Genomic DNA, 12,462 nt, shown 5'->3' on the forward strand with positions numbered 1-12,462 from the left:
AGAAAATTTCAAATGGGATAATACGGGCTTAGGGATAAATATGCAAGTATATACGGTTAAAGCGCGATACAGAGAACTAAGATGGGCTTGGATCAACCGTTATTACTTTCATGTTGCTTAATATCCATACAAAGCAAGCAGTGTGACTGCAGCTATAATTGAAGAACGGTGTGGCCATGCATCATCTTGTTTCTCTGTACAGTCACATTCAATTCTTCTTACTACACTCTCCAATTCTATAAGAGTGTGTGTGTGTCTTTTGCTTTGTTGTTGTTGCCCCCTTTCCCCCAATAAGTGCAGGACTTCAATCAACTTTCATCGAATATATCGATAAGTTGTCAGTTGTCAGAAAAGGGGAAAAGAACAGGCAAGATAAATGTAAAAAAGCAATTTGGGTTCTTTGGAGGGTGGTGGGGATGGGAGAGGTTGTAAAAAACAAGCGAATCCGAATGCCAAATGTAAATAAATTGAAACACATGCAAGCATTATCCATTATCCAATCGTTCGCTACGTGACAGTGACAATTGCATTTCGATTGTTACAGATTCGCATTCGAACTCGTTACAGTTTCGGTATTTCGTCGGGGATTTCGTTTTCGTTTTCATTTGTGTGTATGTGGATAAAATGCAAGCTACATGTAAATTCTTTAGCACGTATGAATAAGCAACAATGCACATTCGCTTTATGTTTTTTTTTTGTTTTTTGTTTCGTGTATGTTGTAAGCTGTGGCTGTGCTTAACTTCCCCTTTGCCCCTTTTTCCGGACTTTAAAATGTGTTAAACAACTTTAAAATATGTTTTATACAGGAGAGTACAAAAAAAAGCAAATACAACTTGTGACGAAGGTGTTTTAAATTTCGAGTTTGGAGTTTATTTTTTAGTTTCTTGGAGAAGACATTACGTAATGCTTGGCACATACATTTATGTACATACATACATTGATATTAAATATTAGTGGCAAACACATTGAATCAGAACGGTAAACGGAAATGGCGTTCAGAGAAAACTTAAGAGAATACGGATAACGCAAAACGGAGTACGGAATAAGGAAACGAAAAACCGAAAAACAAAAAACTAAGGAAACCAATCAACCATTGAGACCAAATAAAAAGGAACAAAAGCATAAGTACAATCAAAAATCAAACGTAAAAAATAAAGTAAAATGTAATTCTCAACAAGTAAGTAGAAATATATATCATATCATAAATCGGATAATAGAATATGGCCATTACCTTTCGCACTGACGCAGCGTCCAGGATGCGATGATCCACAGCGAGACCATGAAGACCAATAGAACCGTTCCCGGGCATATTGTCATTAGAGTTTTTAAAACGAATCTAAAAGGGAATAAAGAAAAGGAGTTAGTGAAATACTTAAGATAAATACTCGTTTAGAACCAAAACAGGTTTTTAGCTAAAACAAAGCTGTTTTTTTGCTAAAACAAAAAAAATACTGACTCAAAGTATGGATAGTCATACCTTTCTGAACTCGTTATTAAATTTCCCATCGATTGGCATTTAAACATTAAACTTTTTATTTATTTTTAATTTTTCGAAAAAAATCATGGGGTAACCCCTTATTAAAAAATTAAAAATTGGCGAAAATTTAATTTTTCCAAAATCACACGGAAAGTGTTATGGATTTATTTATTATTTTGTTATCTTTTCAAAACAGTATGCATTTTTGGTGTAGGACCTTTTTTGGCCAAGTTACAGCAAAAAACAAGAAGAAAAAATTCAAATTTTTACCAAAAACCCAGATTGCAATTTTTCTCAAAAAAATAATTTGGTTTTTGACCGAGACAATGAAAATGTTGATCCAAATATGGATCTGCATCAACCTTTAGACTCCATTTAATTTCCGCTTTACTAAGACTAATATTATTATGTTTTATTATAATACATAGGTTTCTATAAAATTTCTAAACTCACCTTGTGTTAAAATTAATCCTATTGAGAGCGCCAATGCTCCGTGATGATGCGTCTGTGAATAGCTTTGAATGCAGCAGCATTACGCGGCAGATTAAATATAATCGAAGGAACATAGGTAATGATAAAGCTACGTCATATGGCACCATTTCGGTGCCAATTGTTTTATTCTTATTGGCCAATTTCGTCGTCCACTGGAAATAGTATTCGCCAGGAATTGGATGTATAGCGCATATAAAAAGTTCTAACCCTATTTGACTAATTCGTTGCCATGTCATTGCGATCCTCCAATCGTCGGCGCAGTTATCTATCATGAATAACTGCGTTTTTCAAATTCAATTTTAATTTCGATTTGGATTTTGATTTTGATTTTGGATTGGTATTATATTGATGCATGGCGGTACGATACGATTTGATTTAGTTCGTTGGTGTGTGCCAAAAAAGAAAAGGAAACGAGAGGGGAAGAAAAAAGGAGAACAAGTATATAATTTATTAATTATAATTGGAGATTTATTGATTGGATTTTGGTTTTTTTGCGACTAAACAAAAATGAATTACACTCAAATATACGAGCATGAATTATTTGACAAGTACAACGTCAATGGGGTGTGTGTGTGTGGGTGTGGGTGTGCGAGTTTTTGAGGTTGTGTGTGTGCCTACGTGTGTGTTAATGGTTTTTGTTTTAGTGGTGGAAGCAATTCCCGAGTCAAGTTCAAGTATCGTAGGCTATGGAATCTCCTCTGAAATTCATTTCGTGTCTTATGTTTTATTTCTTTCGGTTTAGGTTAAGGTGTAGGTGTGTGTGTTGTGCGTGTGCGCGTGTGTGAGTGCTTCGGTGCATGTGTGAGTGCAAGTACTTACTAGAAAGCAGCGTGCGTGTTCTCGTGTAATTAGCACATTTCACTCGATTTCGTTCTTGTTTTCTTGGTTGCTGTTTTACCTTTATCCTTTTTCTTTACTTTCTCGTTGTCAAATCAATTTATCTAAAGTTCAAAATCACCCCACTCACTGGACTCAATCGCGGGGTAATCGGAAGAACCCTAACCATTAAACTGCATTAATCTAAAGTTCGCAGTGCAATTAGGCCATATATACAAACATCTATCAATATCACATCACATCACATAACATCTAGGCGAAGTGAAAATGGAAATGGAGAAATATCCAAGTTATCGATGGTTTTGCAGGTAATCGCGATAATCGATAGGCATTAATATTTCCCCATCTTGAATGCAAAGGCTATTCGCACAACAAGCTAAATGATGTGCATTTTTCTCTTTTTCTTGATTTGTGTGTCTTTCGTTTTTAATTGCATATGAGCCATTCGCAAGTTAAGCCGACTGATTAATTGATTATCGATTTACGACAAGGTCTGGTTGCAAGGTCTCTCCTATCTCGCATTCACAAAGTCCTGTGTTCTTTTTCTTTGATTTGGCCAAACTTCGATGTTTTTGCCCCTAATTTTGGTGATAGATGGGTTTGATGCTTGATAGTACATATATCGATTAATATATATATGCTTTATAGTCATATATATATTCAGTATCGACTTAGCAATGGGAATGCTCATATGTATGCGGATATGCTTGTATGTATGTTGTGCAAATGTACATCTATTTTATTTATATGCAAGCCGATTGGAAAATGTTTCAAAAATGATTTACAGAGTATTCTATTTTTTGAGTTTAATAATTTTCTTTTTTTTATCGGAATTTCTGACAGGGGGGATTGACCCCTTAAAAATTAAGGTACAATCAAGTCTTTGTAAGAAGAAAAGGGTTTATTTATTTATATTTACATTTTTTCCAAGACCAAAGAGAAACCATTCTCAAAAAACTATGTTTGGAATTAATAGTGAAAATCCTGTGGAAATTTTAGAGGTAAGCAATTTAATGATAATTGGAATTTAAAAATGACGTCTTTGTCTCTTTAATTACAGAAACCTTCCACCTTTTCAATTCTTATGGTCAAACATTTCCACAATCGATTCGCACATGGCCAGTGTTTACTGTATACCGTACGTACTGTACTGCAAGACAAGGTGAGATTGCGGTTGGGTGGTTCGGGTGGATTCTCGGTGCAAAGCTAAGCCACAATTTTCGCTATTTAACAGCCAAGCGGTTGCCTTTGATCTTGGATGGCGTGTGACAGTATTATTCGTATCTGTAGCTGCAGTTTTTTGGTTTAGTTTCCATGGAAAAAAAAAACAAAAAAAAAGAGGATTGTATATATATATACACTAGACACGATATACAAAGGTACAGACGCGGGTTCAACTAAACATCGACTTGAAGTTATTGCTTGGTTTCAGCTTTTTGGCTTCAGTATGCATTTTTGGATATACATATGTAATATATGTATGTATATACGTATACCCAAGTCTAAGTACGATCTATGGTTTATCTACTCTAGGCATGTTTTGTTGGTTCGGTTTTTTGGTTTTGGGTTTTTAGTTTTCAGTTTTTAGTTTTTGGTTTCTGTTTTGGTTTTTGATTTGAGTTGGTTTTGGTATTGGTATTGGTTGCTTCCGTATATGGTACATAACACTATGCATGGTTTTAATTTGGATTTACTCACAAATATTGAAGTATGTATGGTAGACATTATAATAAGTATTACTTACTGAATTCTGCAAAGCATAATGGAAGGTAATTACATATTAAAATTTTACTCTTAAACATCAACATTAATTTGGGGGGATAAACATTTATTCGGAGTTATATTATTATAATAGAGAGAGAACAAATTGTGTGAAGAGATTACGAATTATGAGATTTTTGGGGAGGGGGATTTTTGTATATATTTATAGAAAGTATATCAGCTGACTGACTGGTTTGATTTGATTGATTGACTGGTTGACTGGTTTGGTTGATTGATTGACTGACAGACGACTGATCAATGACCTGACTTGATTGAATCATGGACATGGAAATGGTTGAATGCAGTTGTGAGAGTTAAAAGGGGTAAAAGGTTTCTTTTTTTTTTTTTTGGTTTTTGCTGTAGCTTCTTTTAGATTGCGATTATTGCGATAACGAGGCTGATTCGCTGACTATCGATAGCCATATCGAGTTATCGATATGGAGACTTCAATTACCAATCCAAATTCAATCACTGAACACAGGACTTTGTCCCTACAAACATCAGTATTTCAGTTTGATTCGATGAAGCTAACGAAAGTTCAGGGTTTTCGAGTATCTTCCACTTCTCTTCGGTTTTATTCGAGTATGTTGCTAATAGATAATATTGTTATCAATCATGTTGTTGTATATAATTATGTTTTGTTCATGTTTTAAGTTAGAATCAACAGAATTACGAACTAGGCAAATAGATGCTCCCATGCTCTCTACATATTTCTAAGTTCCAAACGAAATGATCCCCAACCGCATTTGTTTTCAAATCGGTTGAGATTTTTTTCTCTATTTATATATATGTAGCTATATATGTTTAACTCATGCCAACGATAATTTTTAACACATGTCTTAACTAAATTTACTGGTTTTTTGTGGTTTGTATTTTTAATTGTAAGGTAAACGAAACGAGAAAAGTAAGACGAAACCAATAAGTTGAAGAAGAGGAAGTAGAAGTGGAAATTGTATAGATTATATATAAATATATATATAAATGTATATATATATGGATCATATATATCAAAAATGTTGAGCAAATTAAACAAATTATAGTGCTGTACATGCAACTGGTATTTGAAGCGCATATTGGAGGTAAACGAGTACGAAAACGATTTTGGTATGGAATGTTTAGTATTGTCAATAAGTTCCGGTCTATATCATGTTTAGAGGATCTGCGTTAAATGGAAATGAAACGAATTAAAATGAAAATGCCAAAACAGGGCTGCTTACGATCGATTGATCGATAAAGAGAATTTCACCACAGAGGATGTAATTCTTGTTAAGGGTATTCTTACAATTTAATTAAAATTTAAAATGCTTTATTGATTTTTTGATTTGGAAATTGTTAATACAATACGTTAGCATAATTTCCTTATTGTTTTTTTTTCAAACTATAATTTAAAAGCGAGGATCTTGATTTCAAAAACAACTGTGGTGAACAGAGTGAGGGTGGTTAAGGTGAGTTCGGTGAATGAGAATGGTTAGCTTTATGTACAGTGTTTCAGCTTTCATAACTTTTTTGTTTTTGTTTTTTTTTTCATATTTTCATTTTAGATTCTTTGTGGTGGGATGAAACTATCTTTTTATTTTTTCTCTTCTTTTGTAGAGGGACTAGATGAAAGATGTCCGGAGAAATGGCGGAATGGAGCGAGGTAAGAAGGGGAACGTGGAAAGGTGGGCTGTGGAATGAGAAAATGGGAAACGGAACCGGAACTGGAAACGGAAACGGGTTGTCACTTTCTCTCACTCACTCAACTAACTTTCACTGCACATGCACTCTCCATCGCTCTTTCATACTCTTGCTCACGCTCCCAATATGCGAGAAACACATTGAAAGTAAAGGGAAAAACAAAAGATAGTAAATCGAAATCATAACCGGATACAAGAAAACGTTTTTCAACAGCAAACAAACAAACTAACTAACTAACAAACATACAAACAAACAAACCGAGATGGCGATGATGACAGTTGGACAGGGGGGGGCGGCTTTGTGGGATTTCGAGGGGTTAGCATGACCATAGAGGGTGGGTTTTCTTTTTCTTTTTCTTTTCATTTTTTTTTTTTTTTTTTTGGTTGGTTGGTTGGTTGGGGAAAGGGGGGATTTCTGGGGGGTCTATATCGGGGGTATTATATGGTGACAGTGAGCGACAGTGACGACGGCAACGTTAAACAGTTAACGATGACGACCATCAGCAAGAACATCAATAACATCTGGAAGAGAAGAATACAATTTGCACTCACTCTCACCTGCACTTCCAAAGCATGGTAAGCTACTATAAGTCCTAAAAGAATCACAGTCGAAACAGATATTAAGGTTTTTAACGCTGTCGAGTAGAACGATGCCTGCAAAATAGGAGGTAAAAGAAGGTTAAGGTTAGGGGATTAGTATTATATATAAATCATATTTAAATATATTTATACATATTTAGTTATCTCACCTTTGTGTAGACACCGGCACTGCTCAGCTCGTTTTCGATTACCATCACGATGATCCCGAACATGCCCATGACCAGGGCGTAATCGCTGATCCGTTTGCGCTTCTCGAAGAGGGCTTTCCTCTTGCCCAGGCGATAGCCCACATTGGGTTTGTGTTTGGCCGAGTTTGTTGATGGCTTCCTGGACGTATTGCCGCCAGTAAGAGCACGTTCTTCCATATACCTGCGGGGTTAATGGGGTTCAATCAGATTGCCAATGGGTTCTGCAGAGCCCACACTCACTACCCACTCACTCCCCATCCATTTTTTGTCGTGCTACACTTTCCACTACCGAATAAATCGATTGTTAACTACTTTAATTGACGGATGTGTTTGGGTATGTAATTACAGTATCAACCATCTTGTTTTATTTTAATAAATTGACGGTTTACTACTCTAACAAAACGGATTTGTATGGGTATTTGTATTATTCTCTCTAATGATTCCTGTCTTCGCTCTAATCCTATTCATATTTAATTTAATCTTCTCTCTTCTCTCTGACCTTTCAATTCTATTTTTTATTATTTCCGTAGTCCAATCCTTTTATTAATTGCAGGTTTTTTTGCGGCAAGAATATCTAAGTATGCCTCGTTAAGCTCTTTTAATTCCCTGCCATGAATGATTCTATTTATGGATGGAAATCTAAAGCTACTTGTGATGTGGCTATTTATTTATAGGCTACTAATGAGCTCAACTAATGTGGATTTTTCTCTTATTGGGATGGGCTGTGCTTTATATAATATCTAAACTAAGGGGTTTACCAGGAAATATCGTTGAATTCAAAGCGATTTACCTTAATTTTGTAACCTATTTTCATTAAGTCAACAATTAATTTTTTAGTACTTAATAGACAGTAAGGGATTTACCATTAAATCCTGATCCATTTTCAACCCCCACTGAGTGCTTTTCCCAGATCGCTGACTAATGCTTAAGTGGCTGTAGGAGGTCTGTCGAGATTTCTTCGCTGCGATGAGGGGGGTTACTGGGGGTTAAGTCAACCCAACTCAACTCAACGGAACTCAAGTCGAGCGAATCCAACTCAGAGCTCCGTTCAACTCTAGTCGGCACCTTAATAAATCTTACAGCCTGAATGACAGATTTGTGTGTTTTCGCTTTGCGCCGGCTTTCCTAAATGTGTCATATCAATTTGTATCTTATAGATACACAGACACCGATGACAAAAGGGGTGGGGAGGGGGGTACAAAACCCCATGCTCTTTGAATGAGCCAAAGATGGCCAATAAAAATTTTGCTGACAAATGAAAACATACACACACACACAGCTGGCTGTCCTCGTTTTCGATGCCCATATAGTCACAGTCACAATCGTAGTCTTGGTCGTAGTCATAGCCATATATCCAATCCCCTGGCCTTTCTCTGTGTGCTGCCCCCTCTATAAACTGCTGAACTGTGCCAAATTGCCAACGTGATTGCAGGAAAATATCTTGCCATCGACGACATTCATAGAGATTTATGTGGACACCAGAAGACGACCAGTGGACCATCGAACCACCGGACCAACCCAGCAGCCATTCGTGAGCTGAATTCACTTTAGAGTGCTCAAATTGAATCGCGCCGGCTCTCAAGCGCTCCCCAATGAATATTACCCCGGACATTTGCCCTATTTCAATTTTTGCCCTCGCAATATCATCATCATCGTCAGTTTCATCTTCATCTTCATCCCGGGGTCACTTGTCCTGACATTGACAGCTAATTACTGTCCCCGGGCCATCCATCAGTCAATGATTTGCCCACAGTTACGGTTATCGTTTCCCAGTCCAATCCCTCAATGTCGGTCTTCAGTGGCAGTGCACCTTCCTTAAATCGCACACTGAGCAAAAAATCGAACATGTTGATTTGTCTAAAATTATATATTGCGATGCTGCTAATCGCTACAAATGTGTTAAAAAGCTTACTATCTATTCTATTAAGGGCCGGTTTCTCGAGTGCCGGCTAACATTTCTCGAACAGATAAAGTCCCTGCTAAGGCATTTTGACTTTCTCGAGCATAAATGTGAGAGCTAACTTTGACAGGGACTCGGTGTCCCTGTTAAGCGTTTTCGGCTCGATAGAATGACAGCTGATTTCCCAAAGCCAACTAAGAAAAAGAAACGAAATCACAGCTGACTTATACCCAAACAGCTGATGAAATAATCGAAGCACGCAATTTTTTGCGCTTCACAGCATAATTCTGTACGTTAACAGCACTCTGTAATTGTTTCTCGTTCAGATAAATTAAAGCAGTCGAGGAAGCCGATTTGCTTTTACGAACAGTTTATCTGGTCTTTAAGTTTTTCGGACAGATAGCTATCAGGGACTTTGACAGGGACTCGAGAAACCGGCACTAAGTTATTTTAAAGGCAATAAACTCTGTGTACAAGGTCACACTGTGATTGTAGTGTGACCATGCAACTTTTGCTATTAACTGCTTTAAAAGAGCATGATCTATATTCATTTACAAATAAATATATATTATTACTATATCATCCTACATAAACTTGGTCAAAATCGATTTGGTCTCTAGATGGAGGAGTTTGTCGACTGGGCGAGGGTAGAGGGGGGAGGTTCGAGGGTTAATGAATGCTGAACACTGCTGGTATATACATACTCTACTGGCGGATCGGATCGGGCAATACATACATTTCATACCTAGGGTAGTCTGAGTGGATACCCACTAGTGCCTCGGCCGCTTCTTCGTTGCATCCAGATGAGATCTGTTCCCGGTTCGCAATGGAAGGTGTTTTCATCGAGCCAGGAATTGAGAGTGTCGACGCCGGTTTGCGGAGCTAGAATTTATGTATTTGCAGAACAATTATTAAGATAAGTTTCCAAACAGAATAATCAAATGGTGTTTGTGTTTGGTTTTGTGCTCGGGTGCTTAAGCAACTAGCATTGGGTGAAAATCTATGTAAGTAAATTGGAATCTATATACTTTACCCTTTTTATATTTATACCCGTTACTCGTAGAGTAAAAGGGTATATTAGATTCGTGCAAAAGTATGTAACAGCTAGAAGGAAGCGTTTCCGACCCCATAAAGTATATATATTCTTGATCAGGGGCACTAGCCGAGTCGATCTAGCCATGTCCGTCTGTCCGTCTGTCCGTCTGTCTGTCTGTCCGTCTGTCCGTCTGTATGAACGCTGAGATCTCAGAAACTACAAAAGCTAGAAGGTTGAGATTTTCCACACATATTCTTTGGCTTCCTACGCAGCGCAAGTTTATTTTAGCCGAGCGCCACGCCCCCTCTAACGCCCACAATCGCCCACTAACGATTTTAAAATGGGTCCTGCGCCCACATCTTTAAAGATTTCCGAGAAGTATAAATGCAATTTTGTTGTGTATATTTATACCTATCGAAATGTAGAAGACATTTTTCAAATCGCACCATTCATTAAAAAGTTATACGCAATCAAAATATCTACATATATCTATCTCCCTCGCACTCCCTTTAGCTGAGTTACGATTATTAGTCGGGACACCAACCCGCGTTCGCTGAGTGACGGGTATTAGATAGTCGGGACACCAACCCGACTATAGCGTTCTCTCTTGTTTTTTGTTAAATTATATTTAATATTCATAAAAATTAAACCAACCTGAATAGCTAGCTTTGCCGTTTTCTTTATGTTTTTATGGTTTTCATTTAAAAAACCCAAAGTTATCTCCTTATTGGAATAACAAATTTCACTTATGAATATCTCCAATTTGAGTTGCCTTTACCAGCCCACAACTGGCATGGAATAAAGGCATAGACATAGACCCATCTGCCTGCCAACTGTACTTTATCCTCCGGAATGACGACATCATCATATGCCACATCCCTATTTCTATCCCAACCTCCCTCTCATTTCCCTCCCTAGTTTTCATCTTGATTCTTGATTCGGTGTAAATCCAATTATTTTCGTCTAACCAAAAATAGACGGAGGAAAAAAAAAAACGCCGAGTCGAGATGAAAACCGGAATTGAAAGGGCGGGCGGTAAATAAAAAGAAATCCACTTGCTTTTTGCTCCATCTTTATCTGCCCAAAAGATAGAGTTTTGCTTGAAAACAAAGACCCAAGGAGCTCCTCCTCATGTTTTCCTTTACATACAAATATATATGTGTATATATATATATATATCATATATACCTCTAATGGTCGAGAAAAGTGAAAAGGAAAATACGGCGTGTGTGTACAATTTGGTCTTCATATTTAAATGAAAACTAAAAGATAAGTAATCTGCTTTCCTACTTGTCCTCCAATATGGGTGCGGTTTTGCATAAGCAGTGAGGGCGGTAAAGCGAGAGAGATGGAGAGAGAGAGAGAGATAGAGAAAGTGGAAAGAAAGTAGTAAAAGTCGTAAACTAGACACACACAACCGCCGAGAGAGAGAGAGAGGGGGACCCACAGGACTGCCTAAAATTCAGCTTGGAAATAAAATTCCTTCCTTTCTTTTTTCTGCTCGAATTTAAGCTTCCTTTGCCCTCCAACTGCTCACTCAGTTGCTAAATCCAAATATTTGTTTATAAAGAACAGCTCGGTCCCCCTTTTCATTCGCCTTTCAGAAAAGGCACCTTCGCTATGGGCAGAGAAGACTACGTGACTGGGCGACAAGGCTCGAGCTTAACTTGTACTTCACTTACGGGATCTTGGGAAAAATAAGAACGAAAAAAAAAGAATGTAGGGACATTTTCTAGAGGGGCGCGAGGGTCCAAGAAAGCAAGCAAGTTGAGTGCTAAGCACATAGCATCACTTTTAATTTCACTTTCTGCACATGTTTTAATTTTCACTTGGAATGGGAACTTAGTTGCAGCTCATTTTCGATTATTTCTCATTTAAGCTGTACTTTTAGGTACACTGAAAATCCCTAAATGTAGTAGATATATTTATTTACTTCAAGGATTTTTAAAAACAATTTTAATATTATGCTTCTTCTATTTCTATTTTCTATTTTTCTATCTTCTATTTTATTTTGAAGAAATAAAAGGTTAAGTGTGACCGGTCGCGCATTAGAGGCAATAAAGTCAGTGTACAAGGTCACACTACGATTGAAGTGTGACCATGCAACCAGTGTTATGTCTTTTTTCTTTTAAAATATTTTATTTCTAAGAGTAAGATGGTCTTAAAATCGTTCTCCCACTAGACCACACACATTTGTCTATTTGCAAGTGCAGAGTGCTGTCGCTTTGAATGGGTAAAGCCATAATCAGTTTTTGGCTTTCCCAGTTTGTCAGCTGCTCAGTGAAAGCCAGCCACTCCCCTGTAATGAAAGCTGCCTGCTTTCTCTCTCTCTATCTCTCTCTCTCGTTGTGTGTGAGTGTGTTTGCCCCAACCTGCGTACGAGTGTGTGTTTCTGTGTGAATTGGTTTATGCTAAGTAGATTTGCTTGAATGTGGCTCCCGTTCCCGTTCCCGCTGCTCGTGCAGTTGTGTTACTTGTGTCACTGTTTAAGCCAG

General features: G+C 37.4%; 1 protein-coding gene across 11 annotated transcripts in view; it reads right to left on the bottom strand.

Moving 5' to 3' along the window:
• Positions 1-12,462, bottom strand: part of SK (small conductance calcium-activated potassium channel) — a 66,706-nt gene that overhangs the window by 17,190 nt on the left and 37,054 nt on the right. For 7 of the 11 annotated variants that reach the window (XR_006412365.2, XM_044394236.2, XM_044394234.2 and 4 more), the window contains exons 5-9: positions 9,668-9,813; positions 6,993-7,212; positions 6,796-6,897; positions 1,931-2,247; positions 1,232-1,336 (exon numbers count right to left, since the gene is read on the bottom strand). Coding sequence is in view for 10 of the 11 variants with exons in the window: in XM_044394236.2 (XP_044250171.1) it covers positions 1,232-1,336; positions 1,931-2,247; positions 6,796-6,897; positions 6,993-7,212; positions 9,668-9,813 (890 nt within the window). In the remaining variant the exon portion in view is untranslated. The remainder of the gene's footprint in view (positions 1-1,231; positions 1,337-1,930; positions 2,248-6,795; positions 6,898-6,992; positions 7,213-9,667; positions 9,814-12,462) is intronic. The other 4 variants (XM_044394232.2, XM_044394225.2, XM_070219200.1 and 1 more) reach the window with 1 other exon arrangement.

The sequence above is a fragment of the Drosophila takahashii genome, chromosome X, assembly GCF_030179915.1.
Source record: "Drosophila takahashii strain IR98-3 E-12201 chromosome X, DtakHiC1v2, whole genome shotgun sequence".
NCBI lineage: Eukaryota > Metazoa > Arthropoda > Insecta > Diptera > Drosophilidae > Drosophila > Drosophila takahashii.